Source organism: Lutjanus erythropterus, chromosome 18 (assembly GCF_056507025.1).
Source record: "Lutjanus erythropterus isolate fLutEry1 chromosome 18, fLutEry1.hap2, whole genome shotgun sequence".
Classification (NCBI taxonomy): domain Eukaryota; kingdom Metazoa; phylum Chordata; class Actinopteri; order Lutjaniformes; family Lutjanidae; genus Lutjanus; species Lutjanus erythropterus.
In genome coordinates this window covers 10164900-10190543 of record NC_139334.1, presented here as the reverse complement: position 1 = coordinate 10190543, position 25644 = coordinate 10164900, and the positions used below count along the sequence as shown (strand labels likewise).

The following is a 25644-nucleotide window of genomic DNA, read 5'->3' as shown; positions in this document are numbered from 1 at the left end:
CACACTGTCTATCTGGAAACTCTGCAATTAAGTAATGGAGAGTTGAAGCTGCTCAGCCAGTAGACATTAGGAGGGAAAGAAACGAAACTGTTTTATTGGATGCCAATTTAGTGTATGTCCCATGAGACATCAATGGTTTTTAATCATTTCCCAGGAAATGACAGTCTACGAAATTACTTTTTTGTCATTGTTGGGCCGGATACTGGCATACAGGTGATGTACAGTTCAGTACGTATGTGATAAAAATACTTAAATATCCACTTAGACTTCAGAGAAACTTTAAAGACACAACAGAGTCACTGCTGGGATGATGGGAAGTGGTGTTTTCCAAGCCCCCATTACGGGAGGTTCCTGGCACTTAAACAAAGCCACCTAACTGAATTTCTCCACGTAAACCTCTCCTCTCCCCCCAGCGCACTCTCATCAAAACTTCAAAGTGCACCTAGCGTTGTGTTTGGCAGCGTAATTCATCGGGTTCTATTAACAACATGGTTTATGTTCAGCAGAAGCTCAGACATCAGAGGGTTTGTAGCCTTTTTGACTGTCCTCCAGTTCTTGGTCCTGGCTTGTGTTTTCCCACTGCTTGGCTGTGTGCTGTTTGTGCTCTAAAACTGCCTCCTGCCTCCAACTCATCTGGGTCAAGAGGCGCGGCTGGAACTGCCGTTCATGCTGCCTGTCATTCCTTCATGGGAGCTAATACTCACATGTCGTAATGCTGCAATGAGTTCAAACATACATAGCAACTAAGTGCCAAGTAATAGTTTTGCAGTTGTTTCATGCACAGTGTGGATTCTTGGCCATCACTGTGATTTGTAATTTCCTCTAATGTGATTAGGTTTAGTTTGAATTGCTTGCCATATGAAATGAATGATGATGATGAGTGAAAGTGGACAGTGCCAATGGCTTTATGTCTTAGTTGGAGGCCTCTTTTGCTATCAGATATAACTTTGATCAAGTGTTTGGACTGAGATTTATCAGTGTATAAGAAGTGATTGTTTCTCTTTGAATGTAATTATTTAGCAAATGTTCTGAACATGAAATAATATATAAACCTGAGTCAAGGCTGACACTTGATGCAAGTGAATCTCCCTAATGTAATCAGAGTGTCTACATGATAAAACATTATTTGGCCTCGATTTCAACATCATGTGGGTCCATAATGCTTTTTCTTTGGCCATTGCTCATGCATTTAATTAAAACAACATTATGCAAGAATTGAAATTTCTTGTCATTTGGTGCCCCCACAGGTTTTATAGTGCATTTCACTTATACACTGCTGTTGTCCACGTGTATTTGTTATGGTTTCATTGCTTATGACACTCTTGCTAACACAGCCAAGCATCAAGCAAGTTCAATTAAACAAGGCATAGCAAGCCAGCTAATATTACTTTCTATTCCAACAGTGAGAGGGCCAGCTCCGCATCTGTCTTCAGCCTTTTATTTCACAAGGCTGTCGCCAGCGACGAAAAGCCATTTGGACATTTACTCTTGTCTCCTGCCTCTTGCATGGTCACTCTTGTTTTCTCCCCTTAGTTTCCTCTGTCAACATCCTCTTTGGTCTCTTTGCCTCTTCAGTGACGTAGAGGCTACTGATCCCTCTTCCAAGTCCTTTGCTGTTTGCAAGGCTGCAGCGGTGTAAAGATTAAGACATCAGGGTGGTTCGACTTCCTACTCCAGTCTAGGCAGAGTCAGCCAACTGTATGGCTAAAGGACCACCCACACCAGGAACGATAGCTATAACAATTAATGTAATTGTTATTATATTGTTTTAAAAATCATTATAACTGGATGGTGTACTCTGGACTGCACAGTTGTGGTGTGAACTAACCTACAGTTAGAAGTAGTTAGTGGTTACTTTAGCATTAAATAAAGCTACCCATCCATCAGTAAACTCCAAAAATCACTGTGAGTTGAGACAGAGCAACCAGAAGACATCAGAAGACAGCTGAATGACATCAACCAGATAATCAGATAACCAACCATACAGATTTTCTCCATAAACTATGTTCTCTTTTCAGGAAAATCAGTGCCATAGAGGCACTATTCTTTCTGTTAGAGATCAGTGTACCATCAAAATGATTTGGATACTAGAAGAAGATAAATAGTTATGTAATGTTGCTTTAAAAGAAATATTCTATATTTTTGTCAGATGATAGGAACTATGGTAATACTGAGGAACGCTCAGCTTTTATGTATATTAGGTTTCAGTTAACAGTGAGCACCATCAGGAATAAGCACTTATGAAACACAGATTTTGTATATTCACTATCTTTTATTTTTCTCATTTCTGTCTTTGTACCATATGCTCATTCAGCAGCTCTCTTATCAGCACCATCAGAGATTTAATTAAAACTGTATGTCCATCATCAGATACCCAAAAACATATTTTCCATCTGTCTGCTCAAACCATGTTCCATGTAATCTTGGCAGAGGTCTTCGAAATTGCTTTCAAGTCACCCATAACAAGGCGGAGGAATGGTTCCTCCTTGGATCGCCAGGGCCTTGAAGTTCCTAATGATGACATCAAACGTTCAGAGTGAGTCGTGCTTGCCCCTCGCCGCCCCCTGATCTGCAGGCAGAGAGGGCAGCAGTGAGCTCATACTGGGAGGAAGTCACTTTGCCATTGAAAGTGGGAGAGACTAAGAGAGCAACATCTGGCTAAGCCTGTCGGAAGTGAGACAGGATGCTCGCAGGCCAGGTGTCACTGTTGGTGATGGAAAATCCCAATCATAATTTGGAGTGGACGGTTTAGTCGGTTCCTTACCACCTTGACACTTGCACCTTCTTTCCCTGTATCACATCCTATCTCCGGGACTCCACCCTGGAGATTCAGCATCTGGGTCAACAGCTGTCAGCTATAGGTGCTGCTGCCTGTCGTCTTTTGAACAGATGACGTGAGAGGCCATTATCAAATGTTTGTCTCCCTTCTTCCCCTTCTCATTTAGTGTCCTATTCCCCTTGGCAGCAGGAATGCGGTTTGTACTCTGCGAATAAAGAGACATGTATAGGCTTGTGCTGCATCTAGCACAGCTGGGACAGGGTGTGTGTGTGTGTGTGTTTGTGTTTTCATGTGTGTGTACACATATGCATTTGTGTGTAGCATGCACACATGTGTTTATTTGCCTGATTATTGTTGTGTCTCTGCGAGTCGACAGAGCTGATTCAGTGTGTAAATACGTGGTGTGTGGCTAACAACCACATGTAATAAATGTTAATGCGAGGTTTATATCCTCACTCAGGCTTTGATTACAGCTTCAATTACCTTACAGGGCCACAGGTGTGTTTTGTAGAGCTGTTTCTCTGCTGTACCCGACACAGTCCATCTTTGTCTTGCTCTGCTGCCTGTCTGTCAGGGCAGATCAGTGGGATCCAGATGTTTTTTTGCAGGGCTGAATCCCTGCACTCCCCCAAGCCGTCTTAGACCCCCAGAGCCAACGAAGGCCCGTCTGCCTGTCTGTCTGAGAGGCACGCGCCTCCCCCAGGTCGCTCACATGAGCTCAGCTTCCAGGTCGTGCAACACGGGCTCAGCAAATGACCCAAATCAAATGCTCACTGGTAAAAAAAAAAAAACGTGCCCCACGCAGCCCTGGTTGAGCTTTGTTCTTCGACCCTGGTTTTAATACTTCCTCTGGCCTGGTGTAACACTCCAGGATGTTGCTCCCCGGTTGGCCACAGTCAGACAGAACAGGGAGTTCCTAATCTAGCCAAGCAGACACAATGGGTGATGGAAAGGTTTTGTAGTCCTGATGGAAAGATCTAATGTGTCTAATCACACACTTTTCTTCCTCCAGCCACACACTGAGACACTCACAAACTGGGCCCTGAGAGTCTCTGATACTTTATTTTTTGTTAATCAGTGGTGAAAAATCTTGTCTTGCGAAATTTCTTTTAATGTCAAACATTCTTTCTCCCATTAATTAGTGAGGGTCATGGCTCTCTGGCGCACAGCAAATGTTTGTTTTGAAACCCTATGTGCTTAAAAAATGATATGGTATTATTAATTTAATTAAAAGAAAATTATTTCCAAATGATTGTGTCTCATCTATAAAATCAATTAAGCCAAACTATGACCTAAGGCAGCATGTTTTTCTCTCAGGAATATTATTTTCTGTTGCACACACTGACCGGGCTTAAATGGATTTCACGGTGATGCACATACGTTGCTGATGGGTGTATCTTTTGGAGTGTATGTATGCGGGACATTAGCTTTTTGGCTGAGGTCATGTGTTTATGGTCTTGTGATGATGTGATTGACAGGACCCAAGTGAGACGGGGACCCCCTGACTCCTCCCCTCAGCAGACCGGGACCTCCCGCACTGTGAAACGTTATCCATCATCCTCTGGGCCTATTACCTCCAACGCTCTACCCAGTGGCAATGGCTATGCTAATGGCCATGGCAACGAGCACAGGAACTGGCACGGACACAGAAATGGGCAACACTCCTTTAACACACACAGGCCCGCCGGAGACAGCCTGATACATGGACAGTACAACAATGCATTATTACCAGCAGGTAAGAACAAAACTAAACATATGTGTTGCTCACTGTGAAAGGAATGTCATTCATTGTTAGGTTAGATCATGTTATGTTACGTGATGTTATGCTACTTCTCGTTTGTTACCTTACCTTATGTTGCCTTATGTTACCTTACATTACATTAGGAGGTTAGGTTGGATTAGGTTCAACATTGACCACAAATAAGACAGTAGTACAAATGAGGACAATTAGACTGTGTAAAAAACAATTAATTATCCACAATGTGGAAAATATTTAGGAGAGACTAGAGTTCAATCTTAGACAGTTTAAATTAGTACATCAGTGACATCACAAAGGCTGAAATTTTACATAAAAAACAAATCCTAAAAGTTTAGCTTCCCACACCAGTACCACCTACATCTGCTGCACCTTTAAACTGGGGTTATTCTGACCTCCATAGGTAATACACAGACTATGGATAAGCCCCATAAATCCCCACTTCAAATTATTCGAACTATGACTTTATGTAACATCTCCACTCTTCCTAGCCATGTCAAAACAAACACAACCCACTCTGGTTCAATTCACAAAGGCTAGGATACATACATACACATCCTGTAGTGTCATTGTTAAATGGAACATTAGCCACTAGAAAAAATAAAGTTGGCAGCATCCCAGAATGCACTTCCCCTCTCCCACTGTCCATCCAACCCAGCCCCTCTGTGGTCTGCATCACACCAGACAGACAGACAGACAGAAAGACAGACAGATGCTTGATATCTAAGTTGCATATAATGTGTGTGAGCATGTGTGTGTCCACAGTCCGAGCAGTGTGTGTCTGTTCTTGTGTGTTTGCACAGTGCTATGCTTTGATATCTTCGGGAATCTGCGCTGTCACCTCTTTGACATGACAGGCACTGAACCCTGGTGCCTCTACCCACAACAAAAAGAAATGTGATCTTGTCTTTCCTAATTTTTATTTTCCCCTCACTACTTCATCCCCTTCTGATCCACTCTCCAGCACACACAGCTGTCTGCTGTTCAAGCTTCTCTTGTTTTTTAGCCCTGCACCGGAGCAACGGTTGTTGAACTGCTTCCCACCATTACACAACGTTCACTTGCACTCACGCTCTCTTTGTCTCCTTCACACATACACACATCCAAAACACCTTCACCCAAAGATAAAGGGCTTGGAGGCTCGCCCAATACCTAATAGTATTCTCTCCCTCATTTGTTGGCCTGTGGCACATCGCTCATTCAGCTGCAGCGTGCCACTGGCCAACCGTCAGCACACACCCTCGCACACTTATAAACCTCCCTTTTGCCCAGACTGGGGAGTGTGTCACAACGAGGCTGACGGAGGAAGGATGCAGCTCGTCTCCGGGCCGTCTCTGCTGCTGCTCCCTCTCATCCAGGTGTGTGTGTGCTTTCCAGGGGCCAACCTCACTTCCAACCTGGACCGCATCAAGATTGTCTTCACTCCCATGCTGTGCCGCAGGGTATGCAGTGGCGGCCGCTGCTACAACAGCTGTGAGAAGGGAGACATCACCACGGTCTACAGTGAGACCTCGCAACAGCAGCAGCCAAAGAACCAGGGCTTCCGACTCTGTGAGTATCAATTCTGGGCCTTCTGATTACCATTAACCCTTTTCTTGCCTGTCTGCTCGTCATACTCCCTGCTACTTCTTCTTCTTCTTTTTTTCTTCTTCTCTCTTGCTTACATTCTTAATCTCACACACTTCCCCTGTGCCTCCATCCTACTCTCTTCATTTCTTTGGGGGTGATCTTGACAAAATTGGATCCCAATGGCATGCTGTCTGGTCTGAGTAGAGCCTGACTGATATTTGGTTTGACCGATATTATCGGCCCAATCTTGTTGTCTGATGTGTGCCAATATGACTTTTTTTTTTCAGAAACACAAAAATAATAAAGACCGCTTTTAGATTTTAGCTTTATAGGCAGCATTTAATGTAGGGTTGGGGCAATACACTTATTGCCTGAGTCAATATAATCACGATACTAGGGTGCCAATTTTGCAATTTTCATTTGCTTGTTTTAAATGAGAAAAAAATGAATCATCTACTTCTAGAGACTGTATAACAAAAATTCATATTTCCAAAAACACAGCACATTCCATTCTTTCTGAGTTTTGTTTCAGCAGTGTCATTGCTACACTGCATTTTGGAAGTAAAGTGCTAAATTTAGCTTTTCCTGCTCATCAAGTTAGTGCTGTAAGAAAATAATAGATAAAATGAGATGTTACGCCAACATGAATACAAGTTTGAGTTTTGACCCTTTGAGGTTGCTGTAGCTGCTCAGTGTGGAGTGTTGATGCCAGAGTACCAGACTGAGTTAGCAATATGAAGTCAGCAGCTGTTAGTTTGTTCCCCCAGAACACTGAATATATATTATATGCTTGAAAGTCTGAGCACACATTTTATGTTAAGCATATTAAGTAAAATTGATCTGTTTGTTAAGATAATATGCTAATTACTGTTAGCGCGTTAATGGGAATTCCCATTAAGTGTTAGCATCAAGCTGACAGACTAAGCGCTTATTACTTAGATTTACATATATAAAAATCAATTCAGCCCACCCTTAATTTTAAATATATTGCATTTTTTTCGTGCATATATTTTGTTTTATTTGTGTGTCTTCTTAAAAATTGGATTTATTTATAATTATTAAAAAGTATCAGTGAAAGTTGACTGCTTCAGTACCCTGATGTCATTTTGGACAATAAAATTTATTGTTAAACTGTAAAATATCCAGCCCCAATTACATATCTTTGTCAAAAGTGTCCTCTTCAGGTATCATTGCAAAAATACATTATAGTCTATATAAAGAATATCAGCAGATATATTGATATTGGAATATTTTTGTAACTCGGCTCCAGAAATCCAGTATCGGTCTGGCTTTAGTTCTGAATACCAAGCACAGAGAGGAGGCAGAGTGGTGGAGATGAAAGCTGAGAGCTATGCTCAAAACTCTCACTGTCACAGAGAAAGAGAGACAGGGAAAAGCAGGAGAGACGGGGGTAGACCAGATTAAAAGCGGGCTCTGTTAAAAGGGGTCTAATCTCCCCTTGCACACACACACACACACGCGTGTGGAGCTGGTGGTCCCACGCTCCCAACACTTAGCCCCCATCTCTTTGCGGTTTACACCTCGCGGTTGGCCCCGCCGTTAACCATTTAACGTGCTCCCTGGGAGAACAGGAATGAATGAAAGAGGAGAGGAGAGAAAGAGTAGCAGCATGAACAGGATTTTATAGGGATTACATTAAACCTTCCATTTATCCAGGGGGCTTTGCTCCAAATTCACACAGGAGTGTCCATGGGAAGGGAGGGGGCGGCCAATGCCAAGGCGAGGGTCGTACCCCTGTGCGATTCTTAGTTTTCTCATCAGTGTTAAGGCCCAGACTAATTATGGCTTGTGGATTAGAGGGTGCACATACCACACACATACACACACAAGTCTTTTCCAGTCATATTCGAACATGCAATCTTCACCTAAGTGCAGCAGACTCTTTTGGGAGGACTTATGAATATATAAACAGGTTGATGTTGCAGATTTATGTGCCCATTAATGGGGCTTTGGAACATGGCATAGATATTCCAAACACTTCAGCGTCCTGGCAGAGGCCTTCCACAAGATTACATTCCTGGCACCACTGCTTCTTCCTAAGCACCAGTTTGTTTTTATGCCCCGTTTTTTTTTTGTTTGTTTTTTTTTAATTCTCTACAAGTCCCCCTTCATTATGTGTTAAAGAGTGTGTTAAAAAGAGATTGCTTTCCATTTAGGCTTGCATCCTGTTATTGCTCAGGCGTGCGTGTTCGTCGAGGAATGTCAAGTGGACAGCAAACAGTTATCTCATGCTGTTGTTATGTTCCTTACACGGTGCAGTAAAATCTGGATGGATAATTACAACAGGCTCTCTTGATACGCACCCTGTGTATGACACTTGCTTTAAAGCCTGATATTAGATTGGTTAGAAGCCTGTTTATTGAGTGAGAAGTGTGTGTGCATGTGTGTTTGGTTGTTAAATGGACAGACAGATAGGCAGACAGTCGGGCAGCGTAGTGTGCAGCCGACAGTAGGTTGTTGTCTAAGAATAGTTCCTGCCCCATGCTGGGCTGGGACTGGCCTGACACAGACCAGTGCAGACCTGCATCCCACATTTAGAGGATTTAATAGCCTCCTGGAGCTGATAATTTAGCCAGCATGTCTGATCACAGGAGGCCTTCCTGTGTGTGTGTGTGTGTGTGTGTGTGTGTGTGTGTGTGTGTGTGTGTGTGTGGACACCAACACTGGACCACTCTGGACCTCTCTCAGTCTCTCTGTCTGTCTTTCCTCATCATTCTTATTTCATCGCTTATTTCCTCGAGTCAAGGTTTTCCCAGTCAACTGGTAGTCATTAGTTCAAGCCATTAGTGAACTAGTCGTTGTACATTCATGATATCAGTTAGTTCTTTTAACCTAGTACAGTCTCAATTTAATGCCAATGTATTTGACATATATGACATATATAAGAAAACACAGATGCCATCTCTCTTGGTAGCAAAACTGACCAAATGCCTTCTCCTTGTTAGCCTGCCATTCCTTCTCTCAGTTCGTTAATCTAGATTGCCTGATTCATTGATCCTTTGTCTGAATGACGTTTGTCCAAGTTAAAATCAACTAAGACTCTGAAATATCCGGTGCACTGTCCATGGTGCTGAAGTCGCAGATGGATTTGTAGTTGCGACTATGTCCACCCTTTTGTCAGTTTTGTGTTGGATGTTTTGTAAACGATATAGTTACAGGGGTGGGTGAGGGTAGGGGGTAGTATTAAAAAAAAAAAAGCACAGAACCAACAAAGTCGTCATCGTAAGTCAGCTCGCTAGTCCTGGGTGAACGAAACAAAGTGGGTCCCTCCCCCCTGTTGAACATTAACAAACCCTCCGAGCACAGAAAACCATCCACAACTATTCAGCACCTCAGTTGCATTACACAAATTACACAAGCTTTCCAGACTGAAGTTAAGTTTCAGCCTCATGTATTCTTAGTACAACTACTTCTACTACTACTACTACTACTACTACTACTACTACTAATTTTACTAAAAAAATATAAATAAATGAAATAATAATAATAATAATAATAATGATAATGATAAACATCAAGAAAAAAAGAGCACTGGTATTGGTATAGTATTGAACCAGCACAGTTGACCACAGTGTGTCGGTGACTTCAGTGTTACAAGAGAAAAGGTCCGTGTTGCAACAATCCCCTGATACTTTAGTCCTTAACGAGAATGTGCAGCTCCAGAATGGAGTTTAAAATGTTTTTTTTTGTTTCCAGCAAACAGATAAAATGAACACTTATTCCCTATTTCCTTCCATTGCTGTCTGTTTTCTGTTTTCAATCTATTCTGTCCACATTCTCGTCTCCTAATCCCTTTCATCCCCTATCTGTTGCTCTTCTATTCTTATTCCATCCCTCCCTCCTCTTCCTCCTCCAGCCTCACTGTTGTTAATGCCATGTGACAGGGAGCTCATTCCCCACATGCCATCGAGACTGTCCAGCGTCTCTCTGCTCCATGTTTTCACCCTGTTAGTGTGTTGCTGTCTGTCTCGATGAGACAAAGAGGATGCAGCTCGCAGCATGTTTCCATCACTAGCGTCCTCTTTCATCTCGTAGTATGCTGACCATCTGTATCTCCAACTGTCTTGTAAAGCAGCTCCCATATTTGTGGTGTGTGGTACTGCTGAGGCAGAAAAGTGCAGTGCTTCACATTTTCATCCTTCATGACCCAAAAATGGTTCTTTTCGTATCCGTCACGGTTGGATAGACTTTTCTCATTTGATAGGCTTTGATGTTTTGAGTTAGGTGAGGTCAGGTCAGAGTGAGTCTGTACATGGGAGCAGGTTCAGGTATGTAGGGTGCAGGGCTGGCACCCATCCCTTATGCCAAAAGATAAGGCCAATGAAAGGGCTGTGAAAAGCAGTACTGTCAAACACCATCTGGACAGCACTGGCCTTTCCTCTTTTTCTCTCCCGATGGTAAATTGCAAACTATAAATCAAACTGTAGGCTGAGCACGTTTTCTGATTCAGGTTACTATCACGGTTAAGAGCCTGTTGCCCTCCTTTGAAGATTTTGGGACATTTGCAGTTTTCTCCTACTGCCAGTCAGGCAAGTGTTCCGTACAGATCCGTGCACTTGTTATTTTCTCAGAATTATTACAGGATGAGTCATCACTCTTCGCCTTGCACAGGAGTACGTATTCACTGATTGGAGGCAAAATGTGCCAGCGAAGGAGGTGCCACATGAGAGACAGCTCTGCCCTCAGGACAAAGTTGAAACTTTATAATCGTCATGTCGAATGAGGTGTCTGTTAGTGCCGAAATAGAGAACAGCATGACCATTGCTCACTGTTTGCAAAGTCTGTCCACATGCCCTTCCTATTAGGGCTACCCGTTCTGTTTCTTATTACCAGATCCTTGTGTATGAGGATGCATAAATCTGTGCAATTAAATGTGGCATGTTGTGTACGCTAACGAATCTCTCATTTCTAATAACCTCTTCATCTTTTTCTCTTGACCTCTGACACACCCACCCCCGTGTTTCTTTCTGCAGTCTTCTGTCAGATACCCTGTCTTAATGGAGGCAGATGCATCGGCAGGGACCAGTGCTGGTGTCCATCAAACTCAACAGGGAAGTTCTGTCACCTGCCTGCCCCGCATCCTCCCAGACCCACCCCTCACAGCCACAAGGATCCCAGCCACCAGGGACCAAAATCTCCCTCCCACTCCATGTACACTCTGCCACTGTCCAATCAGCAAGGTAAGCCTTCAGCACTGTGGCCAATCAGAAGGCAGCCATTGCTCTGCCGCAGACGTCTTTTTAAGTAGAGTATTTTTAGAGTATCTAGCTTCAGTATCATGAGATTATTCTGAGTGAAAGAGGGTAGGCAGACGGGAGATAATGCTGTGAGGAATTTGACTTGATTGTTGAAAAGTGGGCCTGTTATAACCTGTCATAATAAATCTTAGTTCTGTGCTGCTAAAAGTTGGCTCACTGATGGGTTGATATCGTGATGTTATTGGTTGACATTGGTTGGTTCAATCCTACATAAGTACACGTCATATTTTGTTTTACAGAAGGAGAACATGACTGGATTTTGATATAAGAATACAAAGAAATTGATTTTTTCTTTTTTGCAAAAATTGTTAAACAGGTGTACACTATGACTACGGATGTGATCTCAAAGGGTTAAAAAGGCTTTCTTCAATTCATCTCAACTATAGTGGAATGGCAAAATTCATCTGCATGTCATCATGAAATATGTGGCTCTAATCTAAGCTTGGTGATGTAGTGACTATTTGAGAGATAGTTGGCGAACTGCTGGAGATGGTGAGCTAGCCATTAATGTGCTAGCGCCTGTCAGTCTCAATATCTTTGTTCTCTGCAATGTGCTGTTTACTGCCCCCCTGATATTTTGCTCAGGGGATTTTAGATGCTGAAGAGGGAAAAGTAAGTTTTCATTTACTGTCAGTTAAGATGTCAACTCCAGTTTGGTTCCATAACTGCCTGCAAACCCTTCCTTTTTTTGTAGAGTAGTGTATACACTATCAAAGTGTTCATTTTGTTAGCTTTTTAAAATCTCAATCTTTGTTCTGTGTCACATGTCCTTGTAAGTGTTCATATTTAGTCAAGCTCATCCTGTTAATTTTAGTCAATATTTAGTTGAGTAGGCTAGTCTAGGCATTTTAGTCTCACATTAGTCATAGAAAACCATAACTATTTCTAGTTTTCAGCACTCAGATTATACTGAACATTTCAGTTAGTGTAGTGCAGAACCAATGGTATTCATCATCGTTTAGTCAAACTTATTCCACATAGTTTAAGATTATCATAATCTGGTGAAAAACACGGGTTTAATTATCCACATCACAGCTCAATCAGGTTTGTGGTATCGTACCAGCTATTTTATGGCTCATCTCTTCCCTTTAAATAAGGCAATGCACTCATTTTTTCTGAGCCTCATTGCAATGAAAAAGGGCCAAATATCACCTTGTTTCTTCTCACAAGCCCTGTTGTTTACTCATTGTTAGTTTTAACTTGTTTTCTGTAAAACAGTTCATGTAAATTAGTCCTGAATGTGCTCATTTGTGTACAGCTGGTGTAGCCCTGACGTGGTGCAGCACAGAACACAAAACTGCTGCATGCTAGTCTGTAACATTTCATCTTGTCTTTCTTTTTCAAGGAAAACAAAGATATTTTTGATAGTTTAGATTTTTTAAACTACATTTTAGTTTTTTTTTTATCAATGCAACAATATTGCATGTTGGTATAGTCACAGTTTGTGTTTAATAATGTTGGCGCCATAGCTTGTTCCATTGTAAATTATCTGGCTCTTCCTTCCTCCAAACATCAGCGCTGTCAAGACAATTTGCTATTGATCAGTTGAACTGAGCACAAAAGATTTAATCCTCTGATTGTAACAATTTCACTGGAATGGATTTTTGCAGAATCTCACTCTCTGTAATGCTGGTGTGACTGTGCCAAAATCATCACTGCTTATCTTTTTCAAATGCACACAAGTCTGCTCCTTGATTTTGATCCGTGTTTATCATGTAGTGCTCTGCCTGTGCCGGCCAGCAGTGGAGGTCAGACTCTATTTTGAGCAGATGGAGTAATAATGACTCAGTGGAAGTCCTCGTATTGTTTGCACAATGCTGCTTTTATCAAACAGGAGTGGATATTAGAAACAGGGCAAGGCAGCATTATGAAGACTATAAACAAGAAAGATTTCCATTTCTACCTCTAATATCATTTTTTTATTTCCTGCTTGTGTCTGACTCAGAGTCTCGCTCTGTTTAAAACAAAGTAGAAGCAGAAGTTTTGTCTTCGTTAATTTAGATTTCAATCAGAGATCTTCCATCCTCCTTCAGTTTGAATTAAATTACATAAATAATCATGATGAAATGACACCAGTACAATTTTTGTATTGTCATGTCCCAAGAAAGAAATTATCTGTCCTCTCCTTAAGGTTTATATATGCACAGAGGCAGTTTCATGTCCAGACCTTTTGATAAGGTCTACTTCTTCTCCTTGGACTCTCCCTGCTGCCTGTCTGCGAGGATATGATTTATGAGAGTGGGTCAGGATTCTGGGAAAAAACCCTGGCACTCCCTTAAGATAGATGCTTCCCCTTTGTCAGAGGGACAAAAGAGCTCATTCTCCACATTGCAACATCTTCTCATCTCCTCTGCAAATCTGTTTTTGGTCTTTAAGATGATTTGATTTAAACCAGAGAATCCAAAACTCTTGTGTTGTTGTTGTTTCGTAGTATCTTAATAACGTCTTCTCTGCCGGGAATTCCCCATGTAGGGAATACATAACTTGGTGATGAAGCAAGCAAAGTGTGTGTTGAACAAGTTTGTGCAGGATGTTAGCTGATAGCTCACGAACTGCAGTACATATACACAGCTTTCATCCCTTGGCTGAAGATGCTTCTACTTACATTATTCAAAATTTGAAACTATAAACTGCCTGCTATTATTGTATAAACTGTGGCTCTCTGCCTTCTCCAGTGTCTCTCCACCCATCCTTGGTCAACGTCCACATTCAGCACCCTCCAGAGGCTGAAGTCCACATCCACCAAGTAGCTCGTGTCCAACCTGGGCAGAGACCGGCCACCACGGAAGGGGCACACTCTGTCCAGCAGCGCTCCCAGCCAGGGAATGGACACGAAACCTCCAATGAGCACAGCAGCAGGCACCACCACACCAATGGGAATGGTCATGGCCACACCAGACCGCACAACCGTCAGAACGGACATGTGGGAAGATGTTTTCAGGAAACAGTTGATGGACAGGTATTGTGTAAAGTCAAAAAAGTGTAACTGCAAATAAATACTAAAAAGTGGCCAAAGGTGCTGAGGAGGGGGTTTGTCTGGGGTACACAGGACAACCACTGAAAGGAGTGTGGCCTCATAGCTATGTAGTGTGAGACACAGCGCTCAATGTAGCAATAAGAGCTAGCTGTCAGAGCAAACCAACCATGGGCAGCTGCTGTTAGACTCTGAGTCTGCAGAGGAAACACCAGAAAGTGTTGGAATCTCTGAAAGTCAGCAGGAGCTCTGACAGTCACAAGCATGGTTGTGGCCCTTTTTGAAAAAGTTTGTGTGTTGTGCCTGTGTTTTAGCTAGCTGAGCTAACACTAGAAGCTCGGAGAGACTAAGAGGCTCTCCAATATCTGCGGGTCAGAACAGAGCTGTAGCCCCGCTGTTTGTCATCAGATTACCATGAAGGGAAAGAATACAGTTCAGTGGTGCTTCTACAGCCATCAAATGTGCAAAAACTGAAAAAATACTAATATATATGTCCCAGACAGTAATATAATTTAGTTTACAGCTCAAAAATCACATTTAAGTATGCTGTGCCACTTTAAAACACACTAGGTACAGGCTGATGTTAGCCACCTGGTCTATCCGAGCCCATCGTACGTGTTGAAGAATGTGTTGTTTTACTGCAGACCATTATGATCCCATCACCTTCTCTGATACCTGCTGTCTCAAGTAGGAAGTGGGCCTGTCATGTCCAGGATGTATGCACTCTGACCACACTGGTCATCTCATGTTCTACCAGTTCCCCAACGCAGGCATGTTCACATTCACAGGACAAAGGTTAAGCTTGAAATTTAGCCCATGTGCTCCTCTTTGTGGCTCAAATGGGAAGGCTTTCATGGTCTGTATGATCCAAGTGCTCCAGTGTTATGGATCAACTAGTGGTCGCACCTTATTTTAAAGTACTTTGTACTTGTTATGTCTTTGCTTTCTCTTTGACATATTTGAATATTGAGTCTGAATTTTTAATCAAGTGCCATGATTTCCAAGCAGAAAACAGGGGACCTCACAAGAAACAACTGTGTATTCAATGGTAAAACAAGAACATCTTTATGAATAAATGTTTTTGGATTTAAATAATGAATATTGGACATAAAGCTTTTAAAATACATTTTTACTGACAATTGAGAGTGACAGTTTTTAAAGATTTTTTTAGAGATCCCCCAACATTTTGCTGCTGTGGTTTTCAGTGTCAGTCAAGGGGTCACGAACCCCCCAAGACCCTTTGTTTTTTGCACCATGGTCAAAGGGAAAATGAAACTAGGAAAGGGAATGACAAACAGTAAGTGGCAGTGCGTGAGTTAGGCTAATCTGAGTCTTAATACTGCATCTGCTTACTTGGCTGTGATAAGGCGTTATGTTTGACTCTTAGCCGTTAGATTTGCAGTTGCGACAACCTAATGATCTGCAGCAGAGTTGTTTTTGCCAACATTATTCCTTGTTTGTACTGAGCTGCAGCTCTACTCTGGTTACATAGAGAGCTTGAAATTAAACCTTCCAGTCAGTGATTTTTCTGAACCCCAATAGAACTGCCCCAGAAAAGTAGCGTACAAAAGGCTTAGCCTGTAGTTTTCCCTCTTCTCCTGCCAGTATGCCAGGGTGGTGTTTTCCAGAAGAATGTGCTCTCTGTTGCCTCTTTAATTTCATAAATCTCTATTGGCCAAAAATCCAATAAGTAAGGTCTGATAGGAATCTCTCCTCACAATTAGCCAAGTGACTTAATGAGGCATGCCAGGAGGTTCATAGCTGCTCTTGAGACTTAGTGTTTATGTCCTCCTCCAACTAACTAGTCTCAGATGTGTCTTGTTCACTCTGTCCTTCCAGATAGGTATACACACCCACACGCACACACGCACAATCTGAGACGAACACACGTACAAAATCTGCCCTCGCCAATGCACATTATTTTGCACGCAAACAAGCATGCATGCACAAACATGTAACACTCATTCTCGAAACTCGTTCCTTAGATTTAACACAGATGTGCGTTTTTGCAGTGTGGCAAACCTCTGCCAGGCCTAACCAAACAGGATGATTGCTGTGGAAGTGTGGGTGCCTCCTGGGGTCTAAACAAGTGCCAAAAGTGTCCAACCAAACCAGGTAAGCCCTCCTGACTAAACCCATCAGATCTGAGCAATTTTTTGTTCCGCTCTGTTCCATTACATGCTTAAATCTAATCTATTTCTAATCCGGACTAATTCTGTTGGTATTATATTCTGTTGTGCTTTTGGTATGTTGATCTCTTGGTATTCTTGCAGTGTTTTTCACAACAGTGAGACACAGCTGGGCTCTTCTTTCATAGTGCTGTATGTTAATTGTTGTTTATTGCTTTACCATGTAATAAATACACAAAACACATACAGAGACATGTGACCCACCCCCCAAGACAGGTACATAAATAGCTAAATAAGGTAAATTAAATACAATACAACAAGAAAGGACCAAATGCAAAAAAAGATTAAATTCAGCAGAGACTATCCTAATTCTCAGGGTTTATCAGAGTGGGATATTTAGCCAGCACCATTATCCTATAATCACATTTGCACTAGGCGTTCTCATGTTACTCTATCTCCTCTATGTATCTCAGAGAAGGTCGCCAAATCTTACAGAATTTGCCAGATGAACCTTGCAGTGTGTGCCTATTTTCTTTTGTCCTCATGAAATATAAAATATTTCTGATCCACTGTAGATGGAGGAATTGCGCCTTTCCATTTTAGTAGAATTAGATGATGAGCAAGTAGTGTACAGAATGCCCAGAAATCAGTCAGAGGATATTCCAAAAAGAGCTATAAAAGGGCAGGGGTCAATAGTTGTAGTCATAAGGGCCTCAAAAAGACAGAGGTCCAATAAATTACTTGCTTGGAACAGTTTCAAAATTAATGTCGATATGAAGATGGGATAATTTTACAGAGGTTCCATGCAGCATTTCTGTCAACTTCTCTTTAGTCCAACCTGTCAGATGTAGTATTTTACAATATAGGAGGACATGTCTTGTACAAATAGAGGAAGTATGGACTCATTTTAATCTAAAATCTCACTGCACAAGTTAGATATTAGTTTGGAAGTGAAGTGAGGTTGTATGAAATATTTATCCATAGTCGGTGTCAGTATCTACCAAACGTGGATGTGGTCAGGACACACCTAGTTGGGGGAAGCAGCATGAGTACTGGTGTTGGAACGTCAGCAATGTGCTGCTATGAACAGGGTCAGCAGCAAAATGTGTTTTAGTCACCTATTTATGGCCCACCTTATAAAAATCTGCTTAAGTGTATACTGTGTAGAATATTTTCACCACTTTACGTTGCCATCAGACAGCCTTTTATGATGGGAAACCACCATCTTGTAAACTAAATACTACTCTCTCCAAAGCAACCAGGCTCCATTGGAAAAATAAGTCATCTTACACAGGAATTGCTCGTCTACCACTGCCTCGATCTGTTTGTTTGTTTGTGTGGCTTTTGTGTTTTAAAATGTTAGGTTGGATTCAACAAGGTCACAAAACCACTAAACAAACAAACAGATCGAGGCAGCTGTAGACCAGAAACTTCTGTGTTCTGCGAGGTAAAAATCACTCATTTTTCCAACGGAGTGTGGTTGGTTAGGAAAGAGCAACATTTCACTTATATAATGGAGTTTTCCCATTGGAAAAGGCTGTCTGTCAGCAAGGTAAGACGGTCAAAATAATCTAATTATAGTGTACACTTAAGCTGAAATTGAATTTCTTAGGTGGTTAAAATATGTTTTGCTGCTGACCCTCTCCACAGCAGTACATTATTAGCTTCATACATCAACTCTCCTGCTGCTTCTCCACACTGGGGACATGCCAACCACCGTCTCCTGTAGGAAACACAGATAAGTACTTCACACAACTCCACTTCAAATAATCTGAACTATCAGTGATGCCTATAATATCCCTTAGCAGCAGTTGTTTATGCTTGGTGGATTTTTACAGCATTTATCACAGGCCTAAACAACAACTTGAACTGATGATGATTACCAAATAGCAGCCTTCATTAGATTCCTACACTCCTCTGAGGCAGCTGTGTGATTCGCCCATTCACCTGGTTGTAAAAATGAAGCTGCGTTTGATTCCATAAAACCAAAGCTGGGAAGCAAATGAAAACACATTTAGCATGAAGATGAGAGCCTGGCAGTGGTGCCACCCACCCTGCGGGCGGATCGAGCCAACGCGGCCTTGAAAGAGTGAAGAAATGAGCCGCCATGATTCAGCTGCTTCCCAACCAGAGCTGCGGTAGGTTTGAGAAACAGCAGCAGGGCGGTTGTATGCCGGCAGGCAGGGTGGGTGGTGACACCCTTCACTGTAGGTGGAGGCTTACTTGGCTTGACAGCTCTGTGTGGTGTTTGGAGGCCTTGTGGGAAGCAGTTTTGGTGGCACTCTTATTTCCCGCAACTATACGGCCTTGCCCGCACATGTCAACTGGCTGTCAAAGTGTTCATACCCTGTTTAATGTCTGACCGGACTTTAATCAGAAGCAGACATCATCCCTCCATCTATCATAGATGCCGATCCATTCTTTTCTCTATCTCCCTCAGCATGCCAGATTCCCGCTCTGTCTAAGTCCCCAGCACGATCTCTTTTGGCTCCCAGATGTTTCTCTCTGCTCTCTCCTTTGAAGTTTGGGGGTAGAAGCCGAGTGAATACCCCATTCGCTCATTTTTGTGGATGCTTTGGGGGGGCAGGATACTCTAGGTCCCAGGTCACACGGCAGGCAGGGGACTAGAGAGAGAATGAAAGAGAGGAAAAATTAAGTCAAAATGAAGTCATGTACTATGTCCCAGAAGACTTAGAGGGAGCTTTAATAAGAGAAATGCTTTGAATTCCTCCAGAGTGTTATTGTTCTCAGTTTAGACACTTGGCGAGATCTCTCAGTTGCATTCCTCCCCTACCGGCCGAGACTTATGCTTCCTTACGTGTTTGACAGGAATGATATACAACCTGGAGACAACAGCCCCTGAAAAATGATGCTGTTCTTTCTTTTTTCGTAGTAAATGGGTCAGTTGTCGGCTTGCACTGTGGGGAAAAAGTCATATAGCTTTATAAGAGTCTCCCGTGTCTCTTGTTGAGTATGTGATAATGATGTCATGAAAGCCCAGTTTGTGTTTAGGGGTGTAACACTACCATTGGTCAGTTTATAGCTGGTTACAAAATGCACTGTTGACTGAGAGCAAGCATTGCTACTTCATTTATTTTATTACATTTATAGATGATGCCAACATGACCACACTTAGATGACTACATTTCTGTTGCAGACAGGATCTTTTGTAAGTTTTTAATAACTTTCCCCCCCTGGATTTACTTCAGATATATCTATATTTCAAGTCTAGGCCCATTCTGCCTCCACATTCCTGTCAATAAAGTTGCATCGACCTCACTTGATAAAGTGATCTTACTTACCCATATGAGAACCATTTTTGCTTCAGGACGCACCTTTTTATACAGGTTCCACATGTGACTATTTCAGAGATTACATAGAACATAGAGAGTGATACCCAGAAACCCCTATGAAAGGTTCTAAATAAGAACCCTTCTATACTGTAATGGTTCCACTCTGAATCCTCTTTGTGGGATTCTATCCAGAATCTTTCCACCATCTAAGGGTGCTAACAGGATCCCATCCAGGGGATTCCACCAAGAACCCTTTTTATATTCCAAGGGTTTTATCTAGATTCCACCCATAGGGTTTTACTGAGAACCCTTTTATATCATGGTGAAAAGAGCCCTTAGCAAAAGAGGTTTTCAAGGATTACAACAATCATTGTAATCTTTCTTCCCAACAGAGGAATTTTGATGAAAAGGGCTTTTTATGGAACTCTTAGTCAAATGGTTCTGGTTAGAACTGTAGCCCATCAGGAAGAACTTTTTGGAACCCTTATGTCTTAAAGTGTGTAGTATCGACTGAGAACCGGCACAGGGTTTTACACAGATAACATACACACATAATATATTGCTGTTGTTCTAATATATCATGGGTCTACATATTGCAGTTGTTGCAGTCTGGTTGTGTCTCTATGTGAAGTCTGTGAATATATGTGCCTTTCAGCACAGCTGACGACATTATATCATTGAATATTATTTATTATTATCCACTGAGGACTTTATGTCAATGTTGTGGCAATAAAGGGGGAGATGATGTGTGTGTGTGTGTGTGTGTGTGTGTGTGTGTGTGTGTGTGTGTGTGTGTGAATGTGAAGGAGGGCTGACGTTATGGAGGCACGAATGCCAGCGTGTCCCATCTCAGTGGGAGCCGAAGCCTTTAGGAGCCAGTGCCTTTAAAAAGTCGCATGCTGAGGATTCCTGGGTCGTAATGAGATCCAGATCAACCAGAACAGGCTGAGTCTGCTCCGTCCCTCTGGGTCTGATGATGAGGTGGAGTGAAAAAAAAAAACCTGCACTGCAATTTTGTTTGAATTTCAAACTAGTTCAGTCTCAATCTTGGATCACACCGAATATCATTTGGCGAAAATTAAGCCTCTAGGAGCAAGAGCCAACGGATGTCCAGATAAAGGATAATGGATATTCAGGTCAAGACTTCAATCCATCATTCTGGAGTTGGAGGCTAATCTCTAGTAGGGCTGCAACTACTGATTATTTTCATTATCAATTAATTTGTCAATCATTTTCTCATTTAGTTGATCAGTTGTTTGGTCCATAAAATGTCAGAAAATGGTGAAAAATGTTGAGTACTGTTTCCCAGAGCCTTAGATGATGACCTCAAATATCTTGCTTTATCCACAACCCAAAGATATTCAGTTTACTGTCATAGAGGACAAGAACCAGAAAATATTCACATTTGATGACCTGAAATAAGACCATTTGGATATTTTTTTAGAAATTGATTATCCAAATCCAAACAGTGGACAATTAATTTAATGGTGGACAACTTTTAAAAAAGACACAATTTAAAACAGCAAATAAAAAGCTAAATTGTTGTCAGGTGATAACCAGTATACTCAGAGACTGTATTTCGGCCAGTGGGTTCCACCTCATTTGCTCTCAACATAGACTGTGTGGTTCATGCTACCCAGAATATAAACGGATTACAAATGAAAACCAGAACACTCGATCACTCTGATACCAAAATTTTATGCCTTGTCTACAGATTCTACATTCATATGCAACTTTTTCACATCAAGACACCTACAATAGATGTACATTAGATCATGGACCCCCAGTTTTCTTTCATTTTTAGGTTTGAAGATAATACAGTCTTCATAGTCAATCAATGGCCAAACTAGGATCACTATAAATTCCAGTAAAACAAAAGGGCCACTCCCTTGCTGTTCCAGCTTCAAATAGTGTGATAAAAGTTCATATATTTCTCCTTCTGCTGTGGAGCCCGTACAACCAACTCAAAGACCCCTGGTGGTCCCTGGACCCCAGCTTGAAAACCACTGGTTTGGAGAGATTAGTGCAGTCTAAGATTGTAATTAGTTAAATAGATTTCTATCAGTAAAGAATGTTCCCTAACCCAACTGAAGGCCATTTGCTGCTGCCCTAGCCTGACCCATACTGTAGTGCTGGCATGACTCTGTATAACTGTGCTGGCAGCCCCTCCCTCACTGTAAGTTTCACAGCTAATGGAATTCCACAAGCCGTTTGTCTCCCCATCTGTCATTGCTGGGCAGCTTCCCTCTGTGACTTTCCCCGTCTGCGATGCTGGGAGGCTTCCCAGGGAGCCAGATCAGACGTCCCTTGGGTCTAAAGTAACCACCACACCCACAGGAGCCTTGGCTTCGTCCTCTAACTCTTCCTCCTGGGTCATCAAGGTCATCATGATGTCACTGCCCCAGCTAGCGCTGTCTTCGCCCCGCCCTCTATTCCACCTCTATCTGTGGGAGTTGTCTGCCTGTTTCGCTCACCCCCCTCCTCCTCTCTGTGTCTCTCAGTAATGAGGACACTACTCTTCATGAGGTTTAGACCAATAAATTCTTCCAGATCTGCCCACATTAACTCATGATTTCTAGTCCTCATGCTAATCATTGGTTCTTGAGGTGAACGTTAAGAAGACATGCCTTTTGATTAGCTGGTAATAACAACTACAGAATTTTGTTAGACCTTGCTCTAAAAGTAAAAAAACTAATGAATTAATCAAACAGCCAAGACTCTTTGTATCATTTAAATCCCAATTCCATAAAAGTTGGGACGTTGTTTAAAACATAAATAAAAATGCAATGATTTGCAAATCCTTTTCAATGTATATTCAGTTGAATACAGTACGAAGACAAGATATTTAATGGTCAAATGAATTAACTTTATTGTTTTTTTGTAAATGTACACTCATTTTGAATTTAATGCATACAACATGTTCTAAAAAAGTTATTTTGTGATAGATGACCTTTTTTTTAACAACACTCAGTAGGCATTTGGGCACTGAGGACACTAATTGTTGAAATTCTGAAGGGGACATTCATTTTCATTCTTGTTTGATATACAACTTCAGTCTGGGGTCTTCATTGTAGTATTTTGTGCCTCATAATGCACCACCAGGTCTGGACTGCAGACAGGTCAGTCTAGTACCCAAACTCTTTTACTATGAAGCCACGCTATCGTAACACATGCAGAATATGTCTTGGCATTGTCTTGTTGAAATAAACAGGACGTCCCTGAAATAGACGTTGTCTAGATGCCAGCATATGCTGCTCCAAAATCTGTACGTGCCTTTCAGTATTAACGGGGCCTTCACAGATGTGCCTCTATTCTACCTCTGTCTATGGGAGTTGTCTGCCTGTGCCTCTCTGCAATGAGGACACAACTCTTCGTGAGGTTTACATCAATAAAGTCTTCCAGATCTTCCCACATGAACTCATCTCCCCCAAATCTCCCATCTATTCCCTAGACATTTAATCTGACATCCATGGAGGGACCAAAGCCTGTGCATATTGCTTTTTATTAGCACTGATCAAACATGAACACTTGTTAATGACCAACAAAAACCAGAGATGCAATGACTATGCCTCAGAAACAGGCAGCAAGAGAACAGATGCACTGGAACAGCTCCATAGCAGCTTCTCATGGTGATTAGATAGAGACGTCACATATCTTTGACAGCATTTGATTCATTGATGTTGACTTAGTGTTATCCCTTCACAACTAGAATGATGGAATCTATTAGTCGGGCAGCCATGGAGCTAATCAGGGCTGAACAGAGCTAACCACCATGAGAAATAAATCCCAGTTTGAGGCAGATGGATATGAAGTTTGTGCAGCGTTTCTTAATTGGATACAAGCGAGTTAAGCACATTTTTATTGGGAATGTACCGTGGCATGCCTTCTTTTGGAATGAGCCCAGCTGGTTAATATTCCACAGTGAACTGGAGATTATAGAGGAATGTGGGTCTGTTTTAAATGTGTGTTTGATGCGGGCTACGTTGCCATCAGCATCTCTGAGAAGGGCGTAAAGCAAAATTGTCAAACTACAAACAGTGATGTAAAATTCGTACTTTCATGAATAGAAGCAATGAAAAGCATGTTTTGAGTGCAGATTAAATGTTGCAGAAAAATGAAATAATCCCTTGATCAAAGCCTTTTTGTTGCTGCATCACATGTGCTGCGGGATGGTAGCATTGAAGCAATGTGATACAGATACACAGTAAGGACTGTTAATGATTGTTGCTTGTTCATTGGTTTTGTTTCTATGACTGTATCAGCAGGAGAATGTTGATATTAGTCCCATGTGTCTTAACTGATTAGCCTTCACTTCAGTCCGAGGGACACATTATTTACAGGGCATGTGATATGGACCGTGCCAAAATGGCAAATGTGGCGCGTGCCAAGGAGACATTCTGTTTTGAAAGCAAATGACTTCCCTTTAAGCTGTTTGCTCCAATCAAGCATGGGCATAAAGGCCAAGACGAGATGGGTTTGCCATCGTAGAGACTCAAAAGGACCTGAAACCCTCCATGGTGATTAAAGAGCTCTCTTTGCTCCTAGTTTTCTCTTTCCGGCACCAGTTTGTCCCGTGGCGGCATGTCAGAAAGTAAATTGCTGGAAAGGATCCTGAGGAGGACTTGGCTTTGGCGTATGTGGGTTGTTTTCCTATAGAGTGGCCCCCAATGGAGTGGAAAGGAAGTCTCCTGTTCCCGTCCTGTGGATGGCATCAATCCTTCCTCCCTCCCGTCTCCCACGCGTTCTCAGCTTTTCCAGCCAGTTAAGGAGAGAAGTCCAACACTGAGGTTGCCTCCCTGGCAAGTCCCTGGGGAAGCTGGTGAAGGGCTCTGAGCCCTGTGATTGATGGACCAGAAGTCTCAATCGCCTTAGAAGAACAGCCTCCGGGCCGGGTGGTCTGCGGAGTGATTGTACCAAATTAGCAATTATAGATTTCTGTACAGCTGAGGAAGCCATTTGACTATAAACTCTCTCCGTTCTCAGCCTCCTGCCTACTCCTCTCTTTACTCTCGCTCTCATTTTGCATAAGCTCTCCTTTCATTTGAATATCCTTAGGAGAGCTCTGCATGGTGCAAACTTTACTTTCATGTTGAAAAGAGACTAAAAGGATTTATTCAGATTTAATTTAGGACTGCGCCACCAATCAAGAAGTTCCAAGGAATCTGAATTGCACTTTCCGGTCAGGGAATCCGAGCAAATATTATTGAACAGTTGCCAGTGGAATGTGAAACACAATTGAATGGAGACGGACAATAAATTAGTAAGGGGTGACAAAGTCTTTTGTTGAACAGGGCTAAATGGATAGACAACAATTGGAAGTTTCTGTCTGTACCCTCAGTGGATACATACCAGTCTGGGTCTACAGTCTTTGTAACCAAGGGTGACACTAATGATGCGCAGCTTGAGCTCACTCTTGCAAGCCACTGCCTGTATAACTCTGCTTTCTACAAATGACTGCAGAAACAAGCATGAGAACGGACGGACACATCATTAAACCCTCTGAGGGTAACGTAATTCTTAGCTTTTTGTACAACAATGAACACTACGTGGCCAGGTTTGTCACTGATTTCTTGTCTTGGCTCTTATAAACATGATTCATCTTGAAGTCAGTGTTCAGAAGACATTAGGGCTGGAACGATCACTTGTGCTCTGACTTGATACTATCAAGATACTTGGATGTAGATTCAATTTATATTGTGATTCTTAAGTATTTTGATTCTACAAAGATTGTCATTTGATATTACAATTTATTGTACTATTGTCACTTCTAGTGACTGTATATCATGCATCATATTTTGAAAAACACTGCACACCACTTTTTAAGCAAAGTGCTGCATGTATTTTTTTTTACAGCCATTGCAAATT

At 42.0% G+C, this 25644-nt stretch overlaps 1 protein-coding gene across 1 annotated transcript in view; it reads left to right on the top strand.

Annotated features, from left to right (window-relative positions):
• Positions 1-25644, top strand: part of LOC146310641 (latent-transforming growth factor beta-binding protein 2-like) — a 118576-nt gene that overhangs the window by 38744 nt on the left and 54188 nt on the right. The window contains exons 4-8 of the mRNA XM_084742909.1: positions 4258-4514; positions 5913-6086; positions 11099-11305; positions 14059-14342; positions 16370-16472. Coding sequence (XP_084599035.1) covers positions 4258-4514; positions 5913-6086; positions 11099-11305; positions 14059-14342; positions 16370-16472 — 1025 coding nt within the window. The remainder of the gene's footprint in view (positions 1-4257; positions 4515-5912; positions 6087-11098; positions 11306-14058; positions 14343-16369; positions 16473-25644) is intronic.